Source organism: Typopeltis vanoorti, chromosome 16, assembly GCF_054136105.1.
Source record: "Typopeltis vanoorti isolate ZY-2024b chromosome 16, IOZ_Tvanoo_1.0, whole genome shotgun sequence".
Classification (NCBI taxonomy): domain Eukaryota; kingdom Metazoa; phylum Arthropoda; class Arachnida; order Uropygi; family Thelyphonidae; genus Typopeltis; species Typopeltis vanoorti.
Genome location: NC_143564.1, coordinates 118,089,044 through 118,104,163, shown reverse-complemented (window position 1 = coordinate 118,104,163; position 15,120 = coordinate 118,089,044). Strand labels below are relative to the sequence as shown.

Genomic DNA, 15,120 nt, shown 5'->3' with positions numbered 1-15,120 from the left:
ACTTGATAATTTATGTTTATTGCAGTATTTTTCAATAATATGAGACATTATTGCATATGACTAGCCTAGCAGGCCAATCATTCCCTTCTCAGGTTGAGAAATTTGTCCATTATGAATAGACAATAATTTCCTTCCAGAAGGAGAATGCAAATACAGTCTTCAGAAGGAATATATTGTTTATTTATAGCTCCTGAATACCTGTGCCATTTACATGCAGGTGGATTCCATTTAGTATACGGATATCTTGAATATATTTTGGACACTGGGTATGTGAAATGTTCAAGCTTATATCATGTCAAAAATTCATTTCTTGCAATTTTTTCTCATCAGTTAGAAAAATATCGTTTCAACAGCTGCTTTTTATTTCTTAAAATAATAATGATAAAAAAATCCTTAAATTAGAACACAAACTACTGGTATCTTCCACAGCATTTATAATTATCACAGGTAAATTTTCCAGCAGCATTTTGGCAACATTAATGACACATTTACATAAAGATTTTCCAACAATTTGTTAAAGACTGACACTAATGAATTGATGTTCATATTTATTATGAGTCTGGTTTCTTAAAAAGATTTGGAGTAAAGTTGATGACAAACAACAACAAACAGGAGCCTGTGTGAAAAAGAGGCTATGGAAGAGATATAAGGAGACAGATGAAGAGCAGATGTATGAAGAATATAAGACACAGGCCAGGAGAGTGACTAGTATGGTAAGCAAGGGGAACCGGAATATGAGAACAGATTAATCCTAATATCCAAAGAAAATCCTAGGGAATTTTTTTAGCTATGTGGCCAGTACGAGGAGAAATGATTGTGGAAGAATGACATTGTAGGATAAAAATAACAATAGAGTTATTGATGCAGATTACATAGTGGAGTTGTTCAATGAACACTTTATTGGTGTATTTCATCCTGGAGGAGTAAATTTTAATACTAGAGGGATAGGGCAGGTTCGAGGTTTAGAGGCACAGGAAGAGAACGTGTTCCAAATACTGAGTACTCTGGATGTCAGTAAAGCTATGGGACTGGATGGTATTTCACCACGAATTTTGAGAGAATGTGCTAAGGAACTGACAGCTCCTTTGACCTGACTTTTCAATGAAAGTCTGGCTACCCGAAAGGTGCCCAGGGAATGGAAGGAGGTAAGATAGTGCCGTTGCATAAGGGCGGTAGCAGACTGGAAGTGTCTTATAGGCCAGTTTGTGTGTCACCAGTAGTTGTTAAGATCTCTGAGAAATTAGTTAGGGATCGTATACAACATTGGGCAGATGAGGGTAATGTTATCTGTGAGAGTCAACATGGATTTGTAAAGGGGCACTCTTGTTTTAGTAATATGCTAGCCTTTTATAATAAAGTTACAAGAGGAGTAGATGAGGGAAAGGCATATATACTACCATTTTCTTGGATTTAGCGAAGGCATTTGACAGGGTGCCAAATGATAAGCTGATATTTAAGTTGCAGCAAATGGATTTGGATGTCAGGTTGGTCAACTGGATTCAAGATTGGCTATCCGATAGGTATCAGAGAGTTGTGAATGGTGGTGCAGTTTCAAGGAGGCAGATAGTTACAAGTGGGGTCCCACAGGGCTCAGTACTGTGACCTATAATGTTTAAAATCATATCAATGACATTGTCAGTGGATTGCAGGGGGATATTCAGTTGTTTGCAGATGATATGAAGCTGGGAAGGGTTATTAGTAATAGTACAGATGTGGTAGGGTAGTCATGCAAGAGGATTTTAATAAGCTAGACAGATGGACAAATAAGTGGGGGTGTCAGTTCAATGCAGCAAAATGTAAGGTCTTGAGGTTTGGGACACATCGATGGGACGCTGCATACTCTATTGGAGGAGATATACTGGAGGAAGCAGGGGAGACAAGAGATCTGGGATTGATGATTGATAGAAACCTGAAATTCAAGGGACATATTGGAAAGGTAATGAAGGTAACACAGAGGATTGCTGCAATAATGAGAAGGACGCTGACCTCCAGAGATAAAAGAGTTATTCCGTTGTATAAGACCCTGATCAGACCATACTTAGACTACTGTTCTGAGATTTGGTCCACAGGATTTGAAGGGGATAAATTAACTGTGAAAAGGGTACAGAGGCAGATAACAAAGACAGTTTCAGGACTGTACAATGTTAGTTATAAGGATTGGCTGAGGGAATGTGGACTGCAGAGTATGGTGGACAGAAGAAGGAGAGGTGATATGACTGAGACTTTTAAACTGTTGAGAGGTGGTTACAGGGTTGACACTGGGGAGTTCTTTCGCTTGGTTGAACGGTGGGAAGGAGTGATGACAAGGGACCATCCCTGGAAGTTACGAAAGGAAACTGTGAGCAAGAGGGTGAGGAGTGGTTTCTTTGCATGAAGGGTGGTTGAGCCGTGGAATGCATTGCCTGATAGAGTGGTGAGAGCAAGAATGGTCAATAAGTTTAAGGAGTGGTATGACAGACTTTGTGTTTCCTAGGAGGGACCTCCCACGATGAGACTTGATAGACTTGTGTTTCCTAGGAAGGACCTCCCATGATGAGTCTTTCGACTCCTTGGAGGCCTAAATAATAATAATAATAATAATAAAGAACACAAGATTCTTTTGAAAACTTATATACACAAGTTTTGGAGAAGAAATTTATACAGTATTAACAGTGAAATATAATCAAGCATTTTATAGATGTAGAAAGTTTTTCCTATTTGATATAATTTCTTGCCAAGTATGATTTATTAAAGCATCTTTTAGTTTCATAAAATCTCTAATATTAGAAACAGAAATTTCATGCTAACATATTTTTGAACTTAAGCAGAGCAAAACAGAAGTTTCAAATATACTAATAAAATACAAAAAAAGAAAAAAAGTTACAATATACACATTAAAATATAGCAATTTTTATATACAAAAATGATACTGTAATAAACTTCATCTTATTTGGGGAGAAGTGTTAACTAATGATGTAAGGTGGCAAAACTTATCATTATTAATATGTAAATCATTAATTATGAAAAAATTACATTTACATTAGATGTCATATTAAAATGAACAATTATTTACAAAATTTTACATTAATGGGATGACTTTCCAAGCAGAGGATCTTCAAACTTATCTGAAGTTGATGGCATTTTCTGCATTGTTTTTCTAGTTACTGTTGTTTTCTTCATTCCTGTTAGATTTAATCTAGGTCCCGTTGATGATGATGATGTAAATATATCATCTGCATAGTGAAGTATATAATTAAAAAAAAAAAAACAGTTTTTTAAAAGAAAGATAAAAACAAGCTAATTTCATATAAAACAGGCTATCCCAGAAATATTAAAAAATTCCAAGAGTTCGTTCTAGTTCTAATTGTGATTTAACTATGCTGTGCAGACAATGTATTACTGAAATGTATTCTAGTAGATTATTATCATCATTAAGTACATATTTAAGTATAATAAATACAATATACAATGCATATAACAGAATAGTTACAAGGTATTCAGTACGAGGCTAGAAAGAAAAAGAAAAATTTACAAAATCTAAACTGAAATAGGGAAAATTTGAGTTATCCACAATACAAAGGCTCAGGGAATGAAAATTTGAGGAATTTAACAATGAATAATGCTGACTGGCAGAAGTTTTTAAAGAGTCAGGGTTGTAGAACCAGTGACGGTCACCAGCAGCCTCTTGTGTTCTTATAGATTCTGTTTCATGATACATAAAATTTTTTTTTTTTTTTGCAAAGAAATGGAGTAAAAATAAAGTAACGGTGCATTAATATGTAGGTGAATGAATAGTTAGAAAATCTAGGAGACGACGTATGAAATTTGTTCAGGCCATTTCAGGCTTCCAATAAACGGAGCAAATTTCTCATACCAAGAAATTTCATCTAGCAATCTAGCACCCAAAGAAAATCACAAACATTCCAGCCCGTGGTGGCATCTGAGCCTGCACAATGTTGGCTGGAGAGCAGACATGCTAACCATTTGGCCAACCCAGGCCAGCATATTTACATTTTTTAAACAACTGACTGCTATATCATAACAGCAACAACAAAAATGGTTAAAATATGAATGCCAAAAAAAGTTAAAAGAAAGAAAGCATTAAAAGATGATAGAGAAAGGAAATGAGCAGGATTCAGTGAATAGAATTTAAGACAGGTGATTAACAGAAAAAAAGAGGAAGAAAAACCCAGATATTTTATAAAAGCATTTAGAAGAGGATCTAGATATATTTTTTCAAGCAAAGGAAACTGCTTCCTTCTTCGGAAAGAAAATAAAAGCAGGGATATAGATAGACTGTTATTAATTGTATTTTGCCTTATCCATTAAAACTGGATAAGGCAAAATACAATTAATAACAGTTTATATTATGCTAGTTAATGCAGCTGAGAGCAATGACTGTTTCAAGAATTGTTAGAACTTTATCCTAAAACATTTCAATGCTAAGACTTACACTGAGACAACAAATGTAAGAAAGCAACACACTATGTAAAACTAGCTAAACAAAAGTCATGGGAGGACTTTGGTAAGAACATATAAAATATCAAGCAGGTGGCAAGATATTCTTGAGGTTGTTGAAGAAGCTCAGAAATGCAGGAAAGAGTGCTGTAAAATTAGAGATGATAAAGGTGACATGAAAACAGGAGAAAAAGATATCCTTGAAGTATGGAGTAATTACTTTGAAAAATTGCTAAATGAAACAAGCAGTGATGACAGCACAGTGGTGCTCTTATCACTGCAAATTGCCTGGACAGCACACTGACCAGCCATGAAGTCAGGAATACATATCCATACTTAAAGTAGAAAAAGCCATCAAAAGTCTGAAATGTGGAAAGGCAGCAGGAATAGATGATATTCGACCAGAAATTCTCACGTATGGAGGCATAAAAGTCTTACAGTGGCCACACTGCATAGTTCAGAAGGCCTAGACAGAGGGACGAATTCCAGATGATTGGAGTAGAGCTCTCATAGTACCCATATATAAAAAGGGAAATAAAACTGAACATTAGAATTACAGAGGTATTTCTCTACTCAGTGTTCCTGGTAAGATATATAAAAGTATACTTGAGAAACAGTTCAGAAGGATTGTGGAAGAGAAGCTTGGTGAAGAACAAGCTGGATTCAGGCCAAATAGAGGCTGTCAAGATCAGATTTTTAACTTTACAACAGATAGTTGAGAAATCATGGGAATATAACAAAGATTTGTATTTAAGTTTTGTAGATCTGGAAAAGGCATATGACAAGGTGCCAAGATAGAAGCTATTCGAAACGCTACACTTATATGGTGTCAATAGGGCATTATATCAAGCAATACTGAGTTTTTATTTGAGTTGTAAGTCAGCAGTTAGAATTGAAGATAGTGGAGGAAGGTGGTTTAATGTTAAATCTGGTGTCAGACAAGGTTGTACATTATCCCCTCTGTTATATTTTTATCTATATGGATAAACATTATGGAGGAAAGTGGTATTAAACCTAATATCAAAATTGGAGATGTTAATCTCAGCTCTTTATTCTATGCAGATGACGTTATACTTCTAAATAAATCCCCTACAAGTCTGCAAGATTCCCTGACTAAAGTGAATAACTGTTGTAATATGGTATGAAGGGCAGCATGACAAAGACAATGAAAATAGGCAGAAAAATTGAAAATATCAACTGCAATGTGAATGGAGAATCTATAGAACAAGTAAAACATTTCAGCTACTTAGGCACGATTTTTTGTGAAGATGGTAAATTAAATATGGAAATAGACAACAAAATCAACAAAACTGGTATGGGGAAGTTAACTGAATAAATGACCGGCTGAGTGGTTAGCATATCCGCTCTCCAGCCAAAAGGCTGCGGGTTCGAATCACACCATGGGCATGGATGTTTGAGATTGTCTGTGGAAATACTAGTAGTTGTGGTTGGCAGTAGATGGCATTGGTGTAGATGATGAAGGTAGTTGCAGTTGGTGGAGACGGAGAGTTGTAGAGTAGGACCCCCTCCCTCGATGAGTCTTTGGACTCACTGGAGGTGTTCTGTAATAATAATAATAATAAAATTCATATGGAATAAGAGAGAAATTAGCTAAAATGCTAAATTAGCTGTATACAGCACAGTTCTTCTTCTTTCACTATGCGTTAATCCCGCTTCCTATGCAGGGTCTGCATGTTACTTAGATGCGATTTCATGTTAGTATCATTCCCAACCAACCGGTCGCCTAGTCTACCACTGGGGGGATATATTTTTAACTGTAGAAGGGTATGTTCACGGGGCCAGTTTGCCTGCTTGCGGGATGAAAAACACCAGATAAACTGGCGGAAAAAACCCTACTGCCCACGAACAAGACCAGCTAACTTGGTTATGCCCGAGGAAGATCCTCAAGTTCCTCACGTCTTTGACGGGAATCGAACCTGGTACACTCCTTCCCCAGGCATATGGTTGTGAAGTGCAAAGCCACTAGACTAATTCAACCCAATTTTAACTTATGGATCTGAGAGCTGCGTTAGAAGTAAAACACTTGACCAAAGACTATAGGCCACAGATATGAGAATCCTGAGAAGGATTAGGGGTATAAACAGATGGCATCAATGGCAATATCATATTAAAAACGAGGATATTAGGAAAGAACTTGACATTGCCAGCATCTAGGAATGTGTTAGCAGAGTTAATCTCAGGTGGTATGGTCACTTAAACAGAATGGGAGAAGAAAGATTAGCAAAACAAGTGTTCTCTGCCAGGTTGGCAGGAAAAAGACCCAGAGGAAGACCAAGATATAGGTGGATTGTCACAGTAAAAAGTATCTTAGAAGATAGAAATATGAGATCTGATAATGTTGGAGTCTTGACAGATAACAGACTTTGGAGGAAAATTGTAGATAGGAAGTTAGTAATGATGTAATTTTTCATTTAGTACTATCATATCCTGTACACCTTTTGAGGGTATATATATCAGGAATTTGATGATGATGACTTATACTGAGAGAGGATAAGTTCAGGGTCACAAAATGCCGAACATCACATCTTCAGATATTCAAACAAAATACAATTTGAGGCATGGACGATGGAAGCATTTGGCTCAATGATAAATGGACCAATTTCAGAAACGAGTCACAGAATATATGTAGTGAATGAAATGTCAGGAAGTATGCATTCCAGAACTGTGGCAGAAACAATGCTAAGCAATCAATTAATAAAAAAATTGAAAAAGTGTGTGTGTGATCAGTGAGGTGAAATAACCCAAGAGGGAGAAATGTCAAAGCAACTTACAGGCAGGAAAGTTGAAGTAATACCATGAGAAATGCTAAAAAGAATCAGAGGGAATAAGGAAATGGAATGAATACCTCCAAAGGCTCTTCATTTTGGGGAGTGAATATGATAGAATGTAAATGACAGAATTCTGGATCAAAGCGATCTGTAGTTGTGACAATAAGAGATGAAACTGATTCTGTTAAAGGATCAATTTCTTGAACAGGATCATCTTCAAAGTTAATGGTACACAAGAGTGATTAAGTCAACAATGTTCTGGAATTTTTTTTTTCAGAATTTTTCAGAATTATGGAAGATGAAGGACAACCATTTATCAAGTCTACACTCTACACCCTCTTTCCAAAAAGAAACCACACTTTTGATAGAAAATAAAACACAGGTCAATAATTATAATTATTGAAATCATTTATTTCAATAAATATACTTGCCCTCAGCTTCGATACAGCGTTTGGCACAGTCAATTAATTTGTTAAATGAGTTTTTTATATTGGTTTTTTGGGACACTGCTGAGGGTCGTGGTTACTGCCGTTTGAACATTTTCAATGGCGTCGTATCGCTTTCCTTTCATCGGCAAATGAAGTTGGGGAAGAGAAAGAAGTCACAGGGTGCTAAATCAGGTGAATATGACGAGTGATCCAACACAAAAACTGTCTCACAATGTTCAAACAATGAGATGGTGCATTATCGTGCAAAAGTGACCAGCTGCCTGCATCACGATATTCATGCCGTACGTGACAAATTCTCACTATCAAACTTACCACTGACCATTTGGCCAGGCAGAACGAATTCTTTTGTGGATAATGCCGTTGGAATCATAGAAACAAATCAGCATTGTCTTTACTTTTGACTTCTTCAAGCTACTTTTTTTCGGATGCCCCTCTTCTGGTGGTCTCCGCTTAGCACTTTGGTGGTTTGTTTCAGGCTCATACTCAAAACATCATGTTTCGCCACCAGTAACGATCGTTTCAAGGAAGTCTGAGTTCTTACGAGCGGCTTTAATCAGGTCCTTGCAGTGTTCAATTCGATACATTTTTTGGTCATCAGTCAACCTGTGGTGAACAAATCACGAATTCAATTTACAAAGGTCCAAACTCTCAGTCAAAATGTTGTGCACACTTGATTTTGGAATCCCCAATTCATCTTCAATCAATCACACAGATGATTTCGAGATTTCTTTGATTAAATCATGCACTTTTTGGATGTTAACTTCGCTCAGTCCAGTTTTTGGATGGCCTGTCTTTTCGTCATCCTCAAGCGCCTTGATCACTTTGAAATCACTTAAATCACTTGTAAACTTGAGTATGGGATAAGCATTCATCACCATAGGCTTTTTGAAGCATTTGATGCATTTCGGTAACTTTTACCAAGTTTAACATACAGCTCTGTTTGCAACTCATTTTCCGACTGTTCGTCAAAACACACTCTCACTCTTTGATATAACTCGGCTTCTAATGAAACAGATGTCATAAACAGTTGACAGAACACTAATGAAGGTTTCCGCTTTCGATAACAAAAAGATACAACATGTGGCGCCACTAGTTTCTCCTATTTTCGAAAAGTTCAGTTTCTTTTTGGACACTTCCTATATAAATATTCAGTGGTGTTTTTGGTCTTAATATGATGTCCAAAAAAACAGCAGGAAGTTATGGCTGAGCATGTAAGATTGTGAACACATTATTTCCCTAGTCAGTTCAACTACCTCTAACACTTCATCTCCATTTATACCCAAATTAGAAAATGACTAGTGGACAGTTGTGTGTTTAGTTGGGGAAAGCCAATGAAAGGAACTAATGGATGCAATAGGTAGCAGTGTGGATAGTAGTAAGTGCAATATTGAGAAATTCACATCAACACAGATTTTCACACAGAAGTGAATAAATATCCATCACAAATAGACAGATGCTTTCCACTTTGTCTATTTAACCTATAACTGTCAATCTATCCTTAAACATAATTTACATTTGCTTACATGTTATTAATTGTCCATTCACTTATGTCAACCACAGAATCAAACAAAATGTCATGATGCATGGTTGACATAAGTGAATGGGCAATTAATAACATGTAAGCAAATGTAAATAATATTTAAGGATAGGATGTAGATTCCTTGAACTTATTAAATGTAAGCTTCGGAGAGTTTCTATTAGCTGTATAGCTGATACTTTTATCTCTTGCTAATAAATGTGTTTTCAAAGAGTTGTAGTTCTTTAAGAACTACAACTTTTAAGGACTAAATGTTTCAACCTCATGTTTTTTTCAATGGCATGTGCAGTTTACCATGTCATATACAGGAGCAATCAGTTCGGATAGGTTCGAATCCTGCCGTGGGCATGGATGTTTGTGATTGTCTGTGAAAATACTAGTGGGTGTGGTCTGCGGTAGGTGGCCTTAGTGTAGACGATGAAGGTAGTTGTGGTTGGTGGAGACAGAGAGTTGTAGAGTAGATACCCTTCCTCGACGAGTCTTTGGACTCCCTGCAGGTGTTACGTAATAATAATAATAATAATATTTAGGCTTATTTATATTCCTCAGCATACATCATTATCGGCACACTGAATCCTACTTATGTACAAAGATCACTCCCAAATTTTGCAACTCTTTATTCTTGCAGACCATTCTTATCCAGATGTTTCCTGTTATTCCTATGATTTCATCTCCCCACCTCATCCTTCGCTTTCCTCTGGATTTCTTGCTCTCTCTCTGGGAATTCAAACTGTAGTAAGGACTGTCCATCTGACATCTTTCATCCTGGCTTCATCCAAGCACAGTTCCACTTTAATTGTTTGATTTTTTTGAATAACATCAGAATTTTCTGACCTACCTAAATGACTGAATTTTTACCCTCTGTTTTTTTTTTTTTTTTTTTTTTTTAAATTCTGAAATTACTTCTCTCCATTGCTCACTAACATATTGTAAGAGTTTGCTTTTTCTTTGTCAAGTTTAGGGACCCAATATTAATGTGAGAAATATAATGGAATCTAGTAGTTTCCTTTTTTTAAAAGAAAGAAAAGAGAATCGCTCTTCAAACTTCTGGCTCAGAAGTTTGAAGAGTGATTTCCAATAATTATTCCATGCTATTCTGAACTTATTTCTTTAAAAATATTTTTTAATTTTTTATACAATTTTTAAAAATTAATTCTATAAACTTTTGTATTTTTTAACTTTTATTTCTAAGCCCTGTCTGTTGTTGAAGTATACAGACAAGCACATATTCAATGTTGATGATATCTAGCAAAATAATGCCGAGTGGTTAGCATATCCGCTCTCCAGCCAAAAGGCTGCGGGTTCGAATCCAGCCGCAGGAATGGATGTTTGTGATTGTCTTTGGAAATACTAGTGGTAGCGGTTGGCGGTAGATGGCGTTGGTAGTTGCAGTCAGTTGGTGTATTGAGTGGCAGAGACAGAGTTGTAGAGCAGGTGCTCTCCCTCAATGAGTTGTTGGACTCCCTAGAGGTATCTAATAATAATAATAAGAAGAATTTTTAAACTATTAGTCATGGTTTCTGTTTTTGTAACATTCATTTCAAGTCCTCACCAAACTACTCAAGTGTTGTTCAGTATGTTTATCATCTCCATAAATTCTGTGTATCCTACTGAGAAGATGGCAATATCAACAGCAAATCAAAGGATGCTTAGTTTCTTTCCTAAGAAATGATACCCTTGTTGGTCAAATTTTCTAAATTCATGATAAAGTGTGTAGATGTAAAAGGTCTAGGAATATTGGGTCATTTTGTTTAAGATTCTTACTAATTAGATTCTTACTAATCTCCCTATATGTACAAAATCCCAAATCCATTCTCTCAGGTTCAACATATTTCAGGATGTTTGGATTAAGAGCGCCAAACTCTCTCAAAATTGTTTGAGGGAAGGGAATAACTGGCATACAAAATAAAATGTTCATCAATATATCAAGTGTATTAATCTTTTACTGACAATCCTGCCAAAAAAAAGTTGGAAACCTATAGCATATTAGCATTGTGGTATATGTAGAAGTACAAGACAGGTGATTATGACAGGCTTAGGAAGAAGTTTAAATCTGTGCCATGGCATAAAACACTGCAGTGTTAGCAGTGCATGGGAGATAGTTAAGGGTCATTTACAGGAAGCAATATTAAATTGTATACTTTAGGTTAAGGTGGGTTAATCAGGTAGGAGATAGATGGATGAGTAATATCATTAAGCATGAGCTGCAGAAGAAGAAAATGCTGTAGAGGATATATAAGGAGAAAGGTGACCAGCATGGAAAGGAAGGCAAAATAAGATTATGAGAAGAATCTCGCTGAGCATGCCAAACGAAAAGCGTATCGCTCTCCAGCCAAAAGGCTGCGGGCTCAAATCCCGCTGTGGGCATGGATGTTTGTGATTGTCTGTGGAAATACTAGTGGCGGTGGTTGGCGGTAAGTGGCATTGGTGTAGTTGTGGTCAGTTGCAGATGAGTGGTGGAGACAGAGTTATAGAGCAGGTGCCCTCCCTAGATGAGTCATTGGACTCCTTGGAGGTGACGTGTAATAATAATAATATGACAAATTAGAGAAAGAATGATGGTCACAAGGTGACAGAATCACATAAAATAGTTGAGTCACTGCTGAATGACCACTTCACAAGGATATAACATTCAAGTGAGGTTATTCATGGTAAGCTATGGAAATTTTAACAAACAGCTTGAATCGCTAAGCAAAAAAAAAAGCCGTATTTCATCCAAAAACTTTTATTAATGCAGCTTGTGTACAAATGCCAATCAAAAAGTATGAGGGGGCAATCAACCTGTAAAGGCTATTAAGTTTAAACAAATATTTCATGATCTAAACATGAAATATTTGCACACAATCATCTGTGTTAATTTATCTTACATAAGAAAAACATTTTTTAACTATCAAATAATAAGAATAAAATATTTTATAATCACAAATATGAAATAGTCTGCATTTTTTATAAACAAAATCGATAGAAGTTTTTATGACAATCTATAAATAATAAATAAATATTATCTAAACACAATAATATTAAAATATATTAGATTTCTTTTCTTTTTATACTTCAAGTGATAATCAACGGTACAAACAATTACTTTAAGGAAATACTTGTGACAACAGCTGCCACACATTATTATTATTATTAACCCAAGACCTCATGGAGTGAAAGACTCATCTGGGAGGTGATTTTATCACACACACATCTCATCATACCGTGTCTTGAACACAATCAAACTCCTTGCAGACACCACACTCTCAGGCAAAGCATTCCAATCATTCACAACTCTGCATGAAAAAAACCTGCCTCTCACTCCCCTACTCACACCCTCTTTATACAGTTTCCAGGGATGACCTCTGGTTCTCCCCTGATCTCCCACTATTCTCTGTAGAACTTCTCCACCATTGATCCTATAACAACCCCTTACCAACTTATAGGTCTCTATCATATCTCCCCCTCTTCCTCCTCTCCACCAAACTCTGCAAATTACATCTTCTCAATCTTTCCTCATACTCAACATTCCAGAGGTCAGAAACTACCTTAGTCAGTCGCCTTTGAACCCTTTCCAACATCTCTCTTCATCTGAAAACCCGGTGACCAAATCTGGGCACAATAGTCCACGTGTAGCCTAATCAAAGCCTTATACAAAGGAACAAGAATCTCCCTACTTCTACACGTCAGTGTCATTCTCAGAAGCCTTTGTGTTGTCTTCACAATTTTGGCGATGTGTTCCCTAAATTTTAGATCCTTATCCACTATCATCCCCAGATCTCTTATTTCCTCTACCTCCAACAATATATTCTCACCAAGCATAAATTCTGCATCCCATATTTGTTTTCCAAATTTTAAAACCTTACATTTTGCAACATTGAACTCACATCCCCATTTCCGTGCCCAATCACTCAATTTATTCAAGTCTTCTTGCAAGGCCACATCTTCACTACTCTTTATGGTTCGTCCTAACTTTGCATCATCTGCAAACAAAATATCTCCATCCAAATCTTCACCAATATCATTAATATACAAGTTAAACAGTAATGGACCTAAAAGAGACCCCTGAGGCACTCCACTAATGACTTTCCTGGATATCGCACCCTTATACACAACTTGTTGATACCTATCAGATAGCCAGTCTCCAATCCAATGCTAATCTAATATCCAACCCCATCTGCTCTAGTTTGACTGTCAACTTATCATGAGGTACTCTATCAAAAGCCTTTGCGAAATCCAAGTATATTACAGTGTATCCTTCTCCTCTGTCCAAGGAAGCAGTCACTTTATTGTAATAAGTAAGTAGATTACTAAAACATGACCTCCCTTCAGCAAATCCATGCTGTCCATCAAAGATAATACCGTTGTTGTCAACCCAACTCTGATCCTAGTTCTCACAAGCTTCTCCAACAACTTAACCACAAAACCTGACACACAGATAGGCCTATAGTTTGATGCTGGAGTTCGATCACCTCCTTTATGAAGTGGCACAATCTTGCCCTCCTTCCACTCCTTAGGAACTTGACCAAGTGCAAGACTCGTATTAAAAAAATATGTCAAGGCAGGTGTCAACTCCCTAGCACATTCCTTCAGAATGCGAGGTGATATATTATCAAGTCCCACAGCCTGATTTACATCTAGTTTACTCAACTCCCCCAAACACCTCTTGCTCACTTACAGTCAGTCTCTCCTCCACATCATCAACTGCTCTCAATCTCTCCATGAAGTCACATTCACAAGATTGAAAGATCTTTATGAACTGCTCATTAAGTATCTCCATCACACATTCTGCAACAGCTGTCTTTATACCATTTTCTCCAATCAATGTCATCCTTCCATAATCATTCTTTCTTTTGCTGGCTACATATCGAAAGAACTCCCTAGGATTCTTTTTGGCTTCATTAGCTAACTGTTGTTCATACCTCTCTTTAGCTACTCTCACCAACCAAGTCACCCTCCTTGCCTGGTCTTTGTAGACCTCATGAAATTGGTTACTTCCGCTTCTCTTATGCTGCCTCCACAATGCCCTTTTTCTCTGTATCGCATGCTTAATCTCTTTATTCATCCATCTCACCTACCTTATTTAACCTTCTCACCCTTGGAATAGATTAGACATTGCATCTACTAGATAGTTTTTGAAAATCCCCCAAGCTGCGTTGATCTCTTTTCCAGCTAAAGCCTCATTCCACGCTACACCTGCAAGCTGTCTCCTGAGCTCTTCATAATCACCTCCCCCCTTGTAGTTTCACACATTCCCTATTCTCACAGGGATCCTCGCACTGCTGGCAACCACCCAGGTAATCACCTCATGGTCACTCTCACCAATTGGTGGATGATTTGACACCTCATTTATAATTACATCCTCTGATGAGATGACCAAATCCAAGACCTTAATCCTTGTGTGCCCTCTGTTACATACTGTCTGAGGTAGTTATCCCTCAAAAACTCAAGAAACTCATTTTCTTTACTTCCAGTTGCTATCTCATCATTCCAGTCTATATTGCCATAATTAAAATCACCCATAATGATCACCCTTTTCTTATTTGCTTGGCTAATTTGACTATACATTTCACTATCACCACCCTCCACATTACCTGGTCTATAACATCCCACCAAGTATTTGATTCCATTCACCTCTATCTCACACCATACTGCCTCAAAACCACTGGCACTATTTCCGTCTTGCATCTCTACTTTGTATGTAGATAACTCTTTCTGTATCATCAATAGCACTCCCCCTGCCTTTTTACCCCTTCTATCCTCACGAAACACATCATACCCTTACATCTCTATTCCTGTCAGGATATCATCCTCTTCACCAGGTCTCACTTATTCCGACAATCTTTCGGTGAATAGACGCAATCAGTGCAACCATTTCATCTGCCTTGTATCTTATACTTCTAGCATTGGTATACAAACACAACAGCTC

General features: G+C 37.0%; 1 protein-coding gene across 3 annotated transcripts in view; it reads right to left on the bottom strand.

Moving 5' to 3' along the window:
- Window positions 1-343: 343 nt before the first annotated feature.
- Window positions 344-15,120, bottom strand: part of LOC150098282 (uncharacterized) — a 709,319-nt gene continuing 694,542 nt past the window's right edge. For all 3 annotated transcript variants that reach the window (XM_090406261.1, XM_090406264.1, XM_090406263.1), the window contains one exon: window positions 344-3,212. In XM_090406261.1, the coding sequence (XP_090262387.1) occupies window positions 3,064-3,212 (149 nt within the window). In that variant the 3' untranslated portion in view covers window positions 344-3,063. The remainder of the gene's footprint in view (window positions 3,213-15,120) is intronic.